Source organism: Myotis daubentonii, chromosome 16 (assembly GCF_963259705.1).
Source record: "Myotis daubentonii chromosome 16, mMyoDau2.1, whole genome shotgun sequence".
Classification (NCBI taxonomy): Eukaryota; Metazoa; Chordata; class Mammalia; order Chiroptera; family Vespertilionidae; genus Myotis; species Myotis daubentonii.
In genome coordinates, this window is record NC_081855.1 from 29,219,678 (window position 1) to 29,235,153 (window position 15,476).

Sequence of the window (15,476 nt, forward strand, 5' to 3'; positions counted from 1 at the left end):
TTCTCAAAGCCTTAACGCTTAAAAACACTTCAAAAAAAATCATCACCTGAGGATATATTTTCCATTGATTTTAAGTCAGAGTGGAAGAGAGAGGAGGGCAGAGAGAGAGAAACATGGATTGGTTGCCTTTTGCGTGCCTCCCGACTGGGCTGTGGATGGAACCTGAAATTGAGGTACATGCCCTTGACCAGGAATTGAACCTGCTACCCTTTGGTTCGCTGGCCGATGCTCTAACCCAGTGATGGCGAACCTATGACACGCGAACTCATTTTTTGGTTGATTTTTCTTTGTTAAATAGCATTTAAATATATAAAATAAATATCAAAAATATAAGTCTTTGTTTTACTATGGTTGCAAATATCAAAAAATTTCTATATGTGACACGGCACCAGAGTTAAGTTAGGGTTTTTCAAAATGCTGACACGCCGAGCTCAAAAGGTTCGCCATCACTGCTCTAACCACTGAGAAAAGCTGGCCAGGGCTAAAAACACTTAAAAATATTTCACCTAAAATTTAGACAATATTCCATTGAAGAAATGGATTATCCAGGAACGCAGTTTATCACCCTACCTCATGGAAGCATCCAAATCAATCATTTGCATTAAGGATTGCAAATTTTTTCTGCAAAGGACCAGACAGTAAATATTTTAAGCAGTTCAGGCAATTTTGTCTCTGTTGCAACTATTCAACTCTGTTGCTGTGGCATAGAAGCAGCCATAGACAATACAGAAATGAATGAACTTGGCTGGGTTCCAAAAAACTTTCTTTACAGAAGTACGTAGCTGGCTAGATTTGGCCAATGGGCTATTATTCACTGAACCCTGACCTGAGAGCTGCTGTAGTATCTCTAAGAGGAGGTAGGTGGTTTGAGGAATAGGAAATAACTCAAATTAACAAATACTACTTGGAATATCTGCAGTTAATCCTGTAATTATCATTATAAATTGCAGAGTAAAACCCAACCAATCAGCATGTTGTGATAAGAGTGGGAACAGCATAGACTCACTAGATGAATCTTGATCACAGTGAGTTTTCCATCTGATGGAAAAAGAAAGACTGGTCAGTGATGAACGGCTCTGGAGACAGTAAGAGCCCACAGGTGTAGAGAACCAAGAGACCCAGGCTAACTGGACTGATGACCCCAGCATTCACAGAGAAGGAGCCCGCTGGCTGAACTTGTGAGATGGGTGTGATCCAGGTGAGTGAAAGCCAGGTGGAGAAACACAACACGAACAAAGGCACAGGTATATATGTGCAAGGTGTTCACAGAGGAGTGAGTTGGCAAATTGGAGCCAAATAAAAAAGGTGCTTCCAGGGTATCATAGAAGACTACCACACCAGTGTTGATAGGGTAAACTCTTTTTGTAGAGTCAGAGGGAGGTACTGAAGGTTTCTGAGCTTCTAGGACAATGTTCCCTACAAAAGCAAGCAACTCAGAGGATGCTCGTCCTTTACAAATAGGATGCTGGCTGCATCTTACATGTTATGAATATAGTGTTATTGGTGGGTCACATTTATTAAGCCACTATTGTCTGCCTGGCAATATCATACTAAGTGCCTTACTTTCACATGTCATTGAACACATAAAAAATGACTGAGGTGGTTCTATTTTATCCCCATTTTGCAGATTAGAAACCTGAGATGCAGAAGCTCACTTACCCAAAGCCATCCAGCATGGAAGAGGCAGAGAGTGGGTTTAAACCTAGGTCTGCCTCTGTGTAAGCTTTTAATCACTCACCTAAATTGCTTCTCAGTACATATAAACATATTTCTGTGTTTTAATTGTTAAATGAAACTTTTAAAAATCCTTTCTAAATTGTCTCTTTCAGTGTTTCTTCTACTAAAAAACCTCCAATACTATTATTACATTTCTTATCTTTCTTATCTTCCTACTAATTACTTTTTTCAAGAGCAATATTTTCATAATTAAAGATTTAGGCATTTCAATTCTGTTCAAATTTCATCCAATTTGAGCTCACTAATTTGGCATAAAATTGTGATTTTTCATCAATGCCATAGCTACCCATCTATGTATATAATTATTTTCACATTGTTTTTGTCTACATTTTAGGTGGGCCTTGCTTTACTGCACACAAACCATATATTTAGCTCACATGACTTTTTGTCCAAACAGAAGAGTGGAATGCAACTTCAAATAAATAAAAACGCTTCCAATAAAAACCTAGAGGGAACAAACTCTTAACAGCAGTTGCATTCAGGTTATGTGATTCCTTTTCTCTTTTTCTCTCAATGACTTTAAATTGGGTTTAATAGTGTTATAATTTTTTAATGTAATCATGTGAAAATGTTCGCCTTTAAAAAAAGACTGTGAAACAACACATTGGTATCTAATCTAATAAGCAACGAATAAAAGAATCCCCTAATGCAGAAAGCGACTGTGTTCCATGAAAGTTCCATGACTCTTGGTTACATGAACTTAGAGCTATTAGGTCTCATTAACTCACTGTGATCTATTATCATGCTAGCTGGTGTGGGTCTATCTTCTGCTTCTCTAAATTCAATCAATTTCAGAGAAACAGGAGTAGGGGTGAGGTGGATTAGTCACAACAGGCCATTAATCTCTGCATTCTCAGTTGTAATCCAGCCTCCACCGATGTGATTGGGGGAAGGAAATCTGATAAAAATACCAAACACTCAGGAAAGCTCCACAGCTGGCTCCCTAGAGACCAACACACTTAGGTCACAGTTTGCTTGTCTTTACTTAACATCAATACATACAGCATTTGTCATCTGTCCTGTTTCTTGTTGGTTTTCCTTTTATATCTTTTGCTGAAGTTCTCAGATCAGATGTATTTGAAAAGGAATCATGTTGCAATCTCAGGAATAGCCTCGCATTTAATTATCATTTTAAAAATCATTCTCTCAAGCGAATATGAAACATAAATCAAAACTATCTTTTCATGTTGAGAATTTATTGGGGGAAAAAACATGGTTGAGGTTGCCATGTGTATAAATCAGTGCTTTGGGGAAGCTGGCAAGACTGAATAATGAAAAAAAAATAGAATAACCAAATTCCAGTAAAAACAAGCAAGTGACAGTTTTAAAACATGTAAATATTATAGCTTTACCATAAATGAATTGGGTCATAATGCCTCATTCCTTTATTGTTCTGAAAAATAAACCAACATTTACTAATGTGTATCAATCAGGGAAAACATTAAATGAAGGGTTTTGTTTATGCCACCATTGTCAAAGCCAAACTCTTACTGGGCCACATGAGACCATACACCTATAGTAGAGGCCTTGATAAGTCTAAACCGCAGCTGTAAAATGAAAATATGTGGCATTAAATGTTTTTTAATTATTAAAAAATGTGGGGCAGGCCCAGGAAATTGACTCTGAAGATCATTTTATGAAAAAGACATGATTGTCTTCTTTCTTATTACCTTTAAAATATTCCCCAGACATCCTAGCTTCCCCCAGTGAGTCAGATCCAACCAACCTCAAATGATTATGTGTTATGTGCAGGCATTGTGCTAGACACTTGCCCATGAATTGGCTCATTTAACCCCCATGTTTTACATGATACTGCCAAGCTCCTTCTTAATTTTGCCCAACACGTCTTTTGTTCTTTTAGCTTCAGTCATAACAATGCAAAACTCCCCATTTATCAAGTCCATTCTGTGTGCCGAGTGCTATGCTGCATTTCTAAATTTCAGTCTCCCTTGACTCCAAAGATAGGTATTATCACCTCCAGTTTATGAGAGAATACAAAGGATTAGACATTTTAAGTAACTTCCCAAGGTCACACAACAACTAACAGTAGAGTTGAGATTAAATTCTAAGACTCTAATATACAGACCCCAAGGTTTTCAGTAAATGCTTGATAGGGCAGTCAATGATGACCCCCAGAATCTTTCCCAGAATCTTACTAGAGAGCTACGGACAAGGTCATCATTCCACAAACAGTCTGGGTTATTCTCTCTTCATGCCTTAGCTTATGCTTGCCTATTTCAAAAGTCATTTGCCACTTTTCTGCTCACTCAGTCTTGAACGTTCGTCCTGTTATTTAATCTTGCTGCCTCCACATCTCAAAAACTGGAGTTTACCATCAACAGCAAATTTAGATAATTTCTTGTAAAAGTCTCTTAACACTATAAAGTGTCCAAATTGGAAAGGGTTCTAGATATTATTTCATTCAATATCCCTGTTTAGAAGGAAAAAAATGGGCCTCGCCGATGTGGCTCAGTGGTTGAATGTTCTTGACCTATGAACCAGGAAGTCATTGTTGGATTGCCCACCAGAGCACGTGCCTGGGTTGTGGGCTCGATCTTCAGGAGGAGGCGTGCAGGAGGCAGCCAATAGTTGATTCTCTCTCATCATTAATGTTTCTATCTCTCTTCCACTCCCTTCCTCTCTGAAATAAAAATAAATAAGTAAATAAATAAAAATAAACTAGCCCCTGACAATAAGTAAATAAAATAAAAGGAGAAAACAGGAACCCAGACCAGTGAAATGACTTCCTCCATGCCACTGAGCTAGCAGTGACTAGCAGCATGGGGGAATACTTAAGACATAATGTAAAGTTTTCTTTAAAAAGTACAGATTTAAGGTTGAAAAAGTTATAACTGCAAACTTGGTAAAAAAAAAAAAATAGTCTGTTTTCCCAAATTTTCTTGGATACTGTTGTTACAGCATTGTTAGCATTAAAATGAATTCAATGGCTCGTCATTCATGTTTGTGACACTAAACACTTGCAAATACAGTCTCTGGCCTGCAAGAAGCTCTGATCAATGAGGAATGTTTCACTTGAACACATGATTGGCCTCAAGGTCAAATGCATAAACAAAACTCTCATTCGCTAATTTTTTCAAACTATCTTGCCTTGAGGTGGCACATGACAAGACTTAACCTGGCTCAGTCAAGCTCTAATTTCAGCAGCTCTAAAAGTAGGAATGGGGAGGGGGGCGCTGCACCAAGTCCTACACTCAAAATTGCATAGGACTCTCATTTGGCAGCACCAAATGAAAAGGCCACAAAGAACTTCACCACAGTGGAAAGCAGGATAGTGCTTGTCACGGACACAAAAATAATGACTCCACCACTTTATATTTCATTCTACAGGGATTTGAGCCACTGCGACTTAAAGCTGGTATCATGAGGGTGCATTATAGGACTTAGACAGTGACATACTGCTATTCACACCCAGGCCACACAATAGAAAGGCAATTACTCACAGATACCTCACGTTTAACCATCAGTATAATCTCCATTTACCTGCGAACAGGTTAATAACAGGAGCCTTTGTTCTGTAACCTCCCCTCTGCGATTATATGAACAAGCAAACAAACATCAGACCACCCAACTGACCATTCCCTCACAGCTGTTAAGATCAACTAGACAGAATGCACAGCCAAGAACTGCCAATTCACTATGTTCTTTCCATTTCTAGGTGCCTGGCTCTCCTCCCTGGTAAGAACTAGTAGAGCTACTAGTTACAGTTCTGTTACAAACAGCTGGAGGGTGAAGTCGTTCTCAGACACAAGACTGAAACACCTTGGAGACCAGAGCCATTCCCTGTATTGCTTGTGCACCAAGATGAAAGGGTGGGGTAGGCTCTCCCCTAAAGCCCTCTAGTCTAGTTCAATACTTAACTACCGAGCAGTGAGCTTTCACTTGTGCTGGTTTTCCCCAAGCTGGATCCCAATATGAAAACACCTTATCCTAAGCAATCTCCTTTAATAGGAACAGAGATGACATGGAGAAAAGAACAAGGATGCATCCATTCATCCTTAATTCTCCTAGTTCAAGGCTTTTAGTATGGCATCATAGAACACAAAGTTGCTGAACTACATTTTAAAACAACTGTTAAGTGCCCCCAAATAACACTGGTTGGCCAAATGCAGATATGAGTTCAGTCTGAGAAGGAAATAGAAAATCATCGACTATGTTGCTCCCTGGGAAGGTTTCAGTTCTGACTCTTTGCGTGCTCCAAGACCCCCATGCAGTAGAAGCAAGAGGGCAGCTAACAGAGAGGTCTTCATCTCCACTCCCTCCTACTCTCAGATTTTGTCTCCCAGTCTCCTGCTAAGGAAGGAAAGCCATTCTAAATCACTCCTTGTCATTCATTTACATAGTAATTCAATCATTCATTATTAAGCATCTACTGAATGCTAATGCTATGTACTGGGCTGGGCAATGGGAAAAGAAACCAATATCTGTGTATCACTAAGGATACATTCTGCAAGGGCAAAGATCATGGTTGTTTTGATCCTTATATTTTATCTTCTGCCTGGCCATTGCCTCCATCATTGGAGGCATTCAATAGCATTTGGGGGATTAATGAGCCAACACATTAAGCCCTTTGGGGATGGGAGCGAAGCCTTCTGTAGATATGTACCTTTATTACTTCAAGAGTCCTAGGTGGTTATTTACTTTTCTTCCCACCTCACGGAGGAGGAATGGCCTTTGCTCACTCAGTAAGTGCGGCTGTCAAAACTGCTTTCCTTGAGGATGACAGGTAAGTCTGTGTGTGGTAGAAGAGGGGACCACAGAATGGGAATATGTCGATTCATATCCTTCAGTGAATGGGTTCGTTCCAACTCTGGCATTGCTGCCAACTGTTATGAAGCCAGCAGGACCTGGCTCTGGAAAACTCACCTGAAAGTCTCAGGCTTCATTTCCTATCCCAGCCCCTTCAGCCACTGGGCATGAAGTATTGGACGAAGTTAAAGATGACTTCTGCATTTACTGTGACAAAGGTCCCACCTCTCCCTGATCATCTCCCCGCTGCCATCCTGATGGCACCTTCATGCGCATGCAACCAAACCCAAACACTAGCTGGCCCATTACCAGTCCAATCTCGCTAATAAGCAGCAATGATGGCTTTGTTACAAAGGTAATTCCCATACCATTTCTTACCATCCGCAGCTCCCCACCCCAAACCCTGCAAGCTAGAAATCCTTTAAAGTTTTGTTTAAGGTTACATGAGATGAAAACTGCAAAGAGCTGTGGGAAAGATTCAATTATCCAGCAGAATGAGGTGATAATTGTCACATTGAAAAATCCAGCGCCAACCAATAGGGTCCTGGCTCCTTTTCCTAGGGCGAGAAGAGGTCAATTCTGTCATATGTATCTGGGTTATCTCCAAAGCTCCTGAGAAGCCACCTGGAACTAGAGATGACACTGGAAAATACCTAGTGATTTGGGCCAAATGGAGCATAGCTGGACCAGAGCCAAAAGCTTTAACCCTGACTGTTCTGTTCCTAACAAATAAAAAAGGAGAAACTAGACCTACCCCTTGGATCTTAAAAGGGTGCCTTCCCTGCACAAAGAGGCAAAAGGGTGGTTTTTACTGACTATGATTAGATGCAGGCGTCCTCAAACTACGGCCCGCGGGCCACATGCAAATACAAATATTGTATTTGTTCCCGTTTTGTTTTTTTACTTCAAAATAAGATATGTGCAGTGTGCATAGGAATTTGTTCATAGTTGTTGTTTTTTTAAACTGTAGTCTGGCCCTCCAATGGTCTGAGGGACAGTGAACTGGCCCCCTGTTAAAAAAGTTTGAGGACCCCTGATTAGATGTATGGTATTACTCTTATTGGGATCACATTCTGTAAATGCTCAGCCTCATCCATCACACTCTACTCTAGTAGTTGCCATATTGACCTCTTGACAGTCCCCTAAATTCATCATGTCCGATCTGATCTTCCTGTCTTTGTAAATGTTGTTTCCTATGATCATCCCTCCCCAACCACACTCCCCCTGGTCAATCAGCCAAAATCTTCCAAGCCCAGACTTTAATATCCTTCCAGAGACAGCCTAAACCCCTTCTAACTAACGCTACTTCCTCTCCTTCCTCTACTCTGCCCACCCCCAGAAGGAGTCAGATGTCCCTTCTCTGTGCTACTCAAACACTGTTTGTCTCTCCTTTCATTACAATACAGTGGGGTCTTGACTTATGAGTTTAATTCGTTCCGTGACGGAGCTCGTAACTCAAATTACTCGTATATCAAATCAAAAGTGAACGAGTGAGACACGTGATGCTGGGCTGATGTTGTGGCGTTCACTGTGACATACGCTGCGCCATCTAGCGGTGGGGTGTCTGAAGCTGGCTCATAACCCGAATTTTAGCTCGCAACTCAAAGCAAAAAATCGGCCGAGAAATGGCTCATATCTCGAAAAACTCGTTAGTCGGGACACTCGTAAGTCAAGGCCCCACTGTACTTATCACATTCTAGTTAGTGTAACTATCAATATTTAAAAAATCAGTCTAGATTATGAATTCCAGGAGGGAAAGAGCAATGTCTTAATTATTCCTGCTGGATCCCCAGTACCTTCGCCATGGGGCACTCTCCATAAATGTTTAATGGTTAAGTGGACAAAGGGCATAATACGTGTAGTCTTGTAAATACTAAGGACCAGGTATTGTTCATTTCTGTGATTCTTCTGCCTGGTTCATAGTTAGCTTGCAATTTGTTGAACACAGAAGAAATGACTGAATAACTTATTTGAATTTACAATAACAGGTTCAAAGTGTCAACAACAAGCACTTTTATTGATGACAATGATGCTAATTTTCTGGGCAGCTCCCATTCACTGAGTGACTACTGTAAGCCAGGCACTGTGGCAGGATCTTATGTGCATTTTCTCCATCCTCATTTTACAGATTTTACAGAGGCTCAGAGAACTTAAAGGACTTCCCAAGCCCACACAGAGAGTGCATGCAGAAGGCAGGATTCACATGTTGGCCTATCTTAGTGGCAAGGCCCATGCTTACTCTCATATGCTATGTGTAATTTGGTCAGTGGTTACTGAATTCCAGACGCCATGCCAGGCATTTTTAAAAATAGTTTTTTGTTCTTTACGATCACCCTGTAGGATCAACAACTTTGGGAAGTATCATCTTCATTCTACAGAGGAGAAGGCTGAAGCCTCTTCAAATCTCAACTGCCTACAATCCCAAATAGGGTACAACCTATGAAAAGTACAACAGTAGTTGGAGACATGCCACAGAAGTTTAAGATCAAAAGAAATATTAGAATCTCAAACAAATTTTAACCAAGTTCAGTCCATAAGATCAATGCAAAGATCCATAATAAGAAAAATAAAAACCACCAAGAGATTAAATATATTAGGATGTTGCATATCTTCTCAGTTCAACAGGTCCCCGAGTGAGCTCATTCCAATTTTCCAGCACCTCCCAAAGTGAACCTTTCTTCCAATAGGGACAGTCCTCACTACATATCTCACACATTCCTATTCCTCTCTCTTTGATAATATGGTCCCCTCCATCTCTCCTACCCCCAATCTCCAAAATTTATCAAAATTCTCCATTTTCCTCTGTTCTGTAGCATTTATGCCCTTTACCAAACCATTAGGTATTACTCTTACTGTTTTATCTCATGATACATTTTGTGCATTACAACTTTGCTTTTATAACTACATCTAACAAGCCTTATTCATTCGATTTTATGAATAATATAACACTATTGTGTGTCCATACCTCAACTTCGATTTTAAAACTATATCTTAAGCTGAGTTAATTTTCATTTTACAGATGAGGAAACTGAGATACTAAGAGGCTAAGAGAATTACCCAAAGTCATCTAGATAATTAAGGGAGACTTCATGAGCAAGTAGAGTCTTCTAACTTCCATACTGTTTCTACAATGGCTTGCTGCCATACACTTTTATGGTGCCTAGATCGTTTCTTGACTTAAACTCCAGGCCCAAATATATAATGCTTAGTTAAGGTGAAAAGTCGAGATGTTAGGCACTGATGACCTAGGGTAGCAGGCCATCCCCAGGGACCGTCTATTACTCAGGAAGACTCATCTCATCTCACTGCCAAGAGAGTCTCATCGATGATGATGGCACCTGTCAGTGACTGGGCTAGGTGATGTCACGTGGGAAACTCGATGTAAAGAAGCCATTTTGCTAACAGCATCATCAGGTGGGTGTTCTTTGTTTGGCGTGGCCCTTTTTTTGCATTTAATGGAATGTTCTATTGCAAGCCACATTGACAACATCTGCAGTTCGCCATTTTGGAAGCCCTTGAAAGTTGGGTTCTATACCGAGTCATAATTTACAAGCAGAAAGGACAATTCTGCTGCCCTCCTGGGTAATAAGCACCACCTTGTTCCCAGGTGACCTATTCAACTTTCCAAGCCCCGCCTTCATATCAGGCTCCCAGGGATACAGGGGGTGCCACTCATGACTAGCACCCATACCTAACGCTGCCAGTATCATCTGCCTGAGAAACAAAACGAAGAGACATTTCAAAGCTGTTAAGCCAAGGCCTTCTTAAAAGGAGGGCTCAAGCTCAATCAATAAAATGTGATTGCTGATGATTCTGTTTTTGCTTTTACACAAGTGGGAGGGAAGGAAACTAAAGGCTCTGTTCTATCTTGGCCTCACAAACCTGTGCAATGTCAGATTTGTAGGGAAAAAATATTTACATGACTGCAAGCACACTATTGCTAGCCTCAGACCCTGTGCCAAAATCACTGAAAACATTATCTCATCTCATCCTCATAACAAATGTGTGGGTATGTACTATTATCCCCTTGCTACGTGTAAAGGAGCTGAAGGGAAACCATTTGAATTTTCAGATAAGGAAAAGAATGTAGGGCACATTCTTGGCTTAAGGGGTTGCTTATCATAAGGCATTGTGTGTGGGGGAGCAAACTTGGATAAGTCTCATCGGTTTGATTGACAGTCATGTACCACTCAAATGCTACCTTAATTCTAGCTCTCGACTATATGATCCCCCTAATTTCCACTTTCAAACTCTCTACGACTTACATCCATTTAACACAATTTAGTCTTTCAATTGAAAACATAAAAAAATATATACTGAATAACAACATTTAAAAAAAAACCTTGAACCAAAACATAAATGATATACTGGATTTTGACTCAGTTAGACCTGGCTGTGAATCCTCCAGGCTGACCCTCTGTGGGCTCTGGTTGCCTTATATATAAAATTACTCTAAGAATAGATGAGTTAAAATATGTGCAATATTACGCAATATATGTGAAAGCACCACATAATTATAATTGTCATTGCTGTTATTATCATGAATAAGCTGCCTAAGTAAAGTTACGTATAGGGAAGTGGGATGCGTTGTGTAAATTAAATCAGACAACTGTTTTTGGACCAGGAAATTCTCTCCTGGTGCTGCTAAGCATTCATTCTTGCAGATGTGAACTGCTTTTGTAAGGATGGAATGGTGCTCTTGCTAGCACCGGGAAAATCACCTCTCTCTCTCTCTCTCCTGCCTTCCCTCCCTCCCTCTCATCTCTTCAGAGATCTTGGCTGCCTTACATTTTCAGTAAAATGAGATCTGAGCCGAATGAGGAGCCCCAAGAGCTCCCCAGGCATGGTATTCCCTCTCCAGCCTAGCTGAGTTGTCCTTAAGTAGCCAAAATTGACACAATCTCTCACATGGAAAGCACACATGGTACTCCCTCAGCAGCTAGTTAGCTGAACCTGGCCAAGCAGACCTGCACCCAGTCCCATTGGTGGCCAGCGGAAACTGCATTCTGGACACCACACTAGGCATTTTATAAAGAGTGTTTTGTTCCTTCCAATTACCCTGTAGGGTCAACAACCTTGGGAAATAGTATCACAGCTTCATCAGAAACCAAATGACTAGTGCAGAGCCATCAAATCTACCAAGAGCAGGTCTCTGCATTTTAAGCGTTCTATCTACACAGGCCTAGGGAAAAAGCTCCTTGTATATACTTTTAATTTGGGGGATAGGATAGGGTGAGGGAGGGTAGGCACCTTTGATTAGCGAAACACTAAGCTACCAAGCACCAGAGTATTCCTGAGAGCTAGGGCTACTGACTGAAATTCAGTCAATATGCCTTCTACAGGCCAGACCTACTCCCCAAATTTTCCTTCTGCAAAATGTTTACAGCGCAGACTTTTGCTGGCCTTGCCTAGTCTGGTATTCCTCAGTAATGATGCCAAGCCTAGTCCTGCATCTATTAGCGATGCCCTGGTAACTCTGTAAGAATCAGTACCCATTTCCTGGGCAGGGCAATTCATCCCAAGATGGTAGAGAGGTGTTTTGTTTTATTTTTTAAAAAACTCTTTTAAGATTTAGCAGGTTTTATAATCAAGGGTTATGTTCCTTTTGGTAAAGCTCAGTCGTGAGTAAATTAAAACTGCAAATCATGGAAACAGAAATGAAAGACCTACTAAATGCTCCTGAGACAATTACTCAACCTTAGTGCACTGCGTTCCTGCACCTGTTAAAGCTGCCAGATGGGAAAAATAAACAAAACAAAACAAACAAACAAAAACCCCCCACAAAAAACAAAGTCCCCTGAACTGTGAGTCATAATTAAGTTCCTAATCAGACCTGTGACATACAGGGACATCACTGACTGAGTAGCTCTGTTTATGGAGGGCGAAAACCACCTGGACCCTGGAAGAAATAGCCTTTTGAAGTTAAGTGTATGGATGTGTAAATACAGAGTCCATAATGGTGCATCTCTGCCTAAATGTCTTCATAAAGGGCAAATTAGTGCAGATCCTAAGGAGGCATTTGCAATGCTAACCTAGTTTTCTGTGTTTAGCTAATAGCTAGCAATTTTGCTTACACTTTTATCCCCTCATTACTTAGCAATGAGGATTACTTAGTAAACACATGTGAAAGGCCTTGTACTCCATGGCACCCCTCCTGGGTTGCAAATAACCTCCTCCTAATGCTTCTATTTATATAATGTAGTTGCTGATACACCAAACCAAGTATAGCTGTGACAGGTATCCCATTAATGGGAGGCTAAGAACAGACCCATTCTCAGCTGGGTCTGCTGAGATGGCCTGACCAAATGCAGGGACTGGAAATAAAGGATGCTGGAGGTGGAGTGGGGGTGGAGCCTCAATGATGTTAACCCTTTGTAAATCTTAAAGGGACTCAGACGGCGTGTCTCATATGAAAATTATTTATGATGCTGGAGAGAGTTGGGAAAGGGCATTTCATAACCAGTGGAATATGGAATGAGAATGAGAATGTGAGAGAGAAAGAGAGAGAAAGAGAGAGGTTGAAATAGACATGTAGAAGAGAAAGATGCAAAATGTGGCCTTGTGAAATGCTACCCAGTTCATTCCTGGATATGTGACTGATATAAACCTTTACAAGTCACCTAACCTAGGAATTTTCCCTTAGATGTAGGATGGGGTAAAAGAAGTCCCACTAGAGGATTGCAGGGCACCGTTTATTATCTGCCAGGCCCACAGTATATCTCTAATTTCTTAGTAGGGTGGCCAAGCCCCAAAGGGAATAATTTTGAATAAAAGATTTCCCATTCCTGTTCTATGAAGAGAACATTGAAACTGAATAACGGTCTTTGTATCTGGGTCCAGTGTAAGGGCAGACAAGGGTTTTTAATATCCAGAATCAGAGGGTGGGGATTGGCTGGACTGAAGGAAGATGCAGGAAGCATGTCCCTGTCCCCCAATGGTGCTCAAATGTGCCTGCTCAGAGGGGCAGGGTTCCTGCTCTCCTCTTCTGGTGACTTCATGGGAAGTTGGCTGAGTCCCCAATTCTGCAGAGGGAATGCAAGCAGAGGGGAGTGCTGCAAATGGGCCTTACCCTGGGCACCTAAATGACAGGTGTGAAGGGAAATGGGGTGAACACTGTCAATGGGAGGAGGCACTAAATTGGGGAACACTACTGATGCTGAGGCTTTTCTCACAGGTCCCCTCCAAACCTCCGACGCCCTGCACCAACGAAGACATTGCTTGGAATTCAGAATCCCTTCCAACACAGAGACACACAGGTGCAGGCAGGCACTAGCCCTACCTCATTCCCCTGCACTGGCTTGTCATCCGCTGCTAAAACCAAAGACCAGCACAAGTAGCCTGAGGTCAGTGAGTCTGAGCCAGCACACCCCTGCCACTGGGCATTCCAAAGGACCACAATTTAAAGTGGCATTTATGATGCTGTATTGTTTCCGATGGGGTTTGCTTTTATTTTCCGGGAGTGGGGGGAGCGGGCTGGGATGTTTCAGACCATCACCACTGGGCCTGATGGGTTTGGGGAAGGAATGGAGGACCTCCACATCCCTCTGGTCCCTGATGAATATTCTCCACTCCCGCATCTGCCCGCAGTCTCTTGAAAGTGCTCCGATACCCAGGGCAGGGCTCCGCGTCCATTTTGCCAGCCAGAACCACCAAGTTTGGGAACTTTGAAAGCCTGGGGTTGGGGGTGGGGGTTGCTAAGGCTCAGATTTCGGCGCCAGAGTTCTCAGCCAGAAAGCCTTGAAAATCAACACCCATCTGCCTCTCCTTTCTCATCCCCCACCCCTTGTACGTTCCAGGACTCCACACCGATACTACCCCAACGGACACACACACACACACACACACACACACCCCCATCCTTGGGTTCAGAAGGTTTTTAATTCGGAAGGCAGCAAACCCGCAGAGCTGAGCAGGTCTCTGCCACCACTCTCCCCGCATCCCACCCCGAGAGGCCACCTGAGTGTCTTGCACACGATATGACCCCATACATTCCAAACACGACACAACACCAACCCGCCCGCGACTCCGGCGCGCCCCATACCTGATATGCAGACGATGAAATTGGCTTGAAGAAGAAAAAGCACCTCCCAGACTATTTCCATCCTCTGATTCTCATTCCAAGTGCATCACTCGACGGGAAAACGGGGGGCTGGGGGGAGCCCGACACGGCACACACACATCCACACACTCACACACTTCTGGGCGAGTGCACACTCGCACTCCCACCGGACAGCCGGTCAAGGGACAGTCACCCCCAAGATCAATATCGCCGTTTGACTTGTTCCGGCAAAAATCCCCTCGGGCTCAATGGATGCGCGCCCCAGGTGTGCTGACACATGTCCGACGTCTCGCTGCCCCGGAGGTGTCCCCGCTCAAAGGTCTCTGCTCCTGGCCCGAGCGGCGGACGCAACCCCAGCAGAGGCGGCGGCAGCCACCTGAAGCCACCAGCGCTGGGCTCCGTCTGCAAAAACCAGACCCCGATCCGCCGGGCGCCCCAAGAAGGCATAGACGAGAGCCCCTCGCCGGGCCGCGCTGCTCCTCGGCTTTCGGGGCCCCGGCAGCTCGCAGCTCGCCGGCCGAGCCCAGGCAGTCGGCGCCAAGTTGCCCTCGAAGTCCGCCCCGCTCACCGGGGCATGGTCAGAGGGCGGCTGCTGCTCCGCTTCGGGGCCGGTCCTCTCCTGCTTCCGGGGGGCGGAGGGAGGAGCAGACGCGGCAGACGGGAGACCGGGAGAGAGAGAGGCAGGGATTAGTGCCCGAACCCGCCGGCCGCCGGCAGCCTCCGCCGACCCTCCCTGCTCCCAGGTCCGCGCGCAGCCCGCCGCCTCCGAGCCCGACCCAGGCGGCGCGTCCAGGGCGCCGATCGCGAAGGGCGAGGAGCCGGGGACCCGGGCGCGTCGGGGGCCCGCGGGCTCCCCACGCCGCGCGCGCGCTTTCCGATCCTCGGCTATGCTCCGGGGCTCCCCAGAACCCTG

General features: G+C 43.5%; 1 protein-coding gene across 2 annotated transcripts in view; it reads right to left on the reverse strand.

The window, feature by feature from the left end:
- Positions 1-14,683, reverse strand: part of CA10 (carbonic anhydrase 10) — a 406,232-nt gene extending 391,549 nt beyond the window's left edge. For both annotated transcript variants that reach the window (XM_059669535.1, XM_059669536.1), the window contains exon 1: positions 14,546-14,683. In XM_059669535.1, the coding sequence (XP_059525518.1) occupies positions 14,546-14,606 (61 nt within the window). In that variant the 5' untranslated portion in view covers positions 14,607-14,683. The remainder of the gene's footprint in view (positions 1-14,545) is intronic.
- Positions 14,684-15,476: the final 793 nt, after the last annotated feature.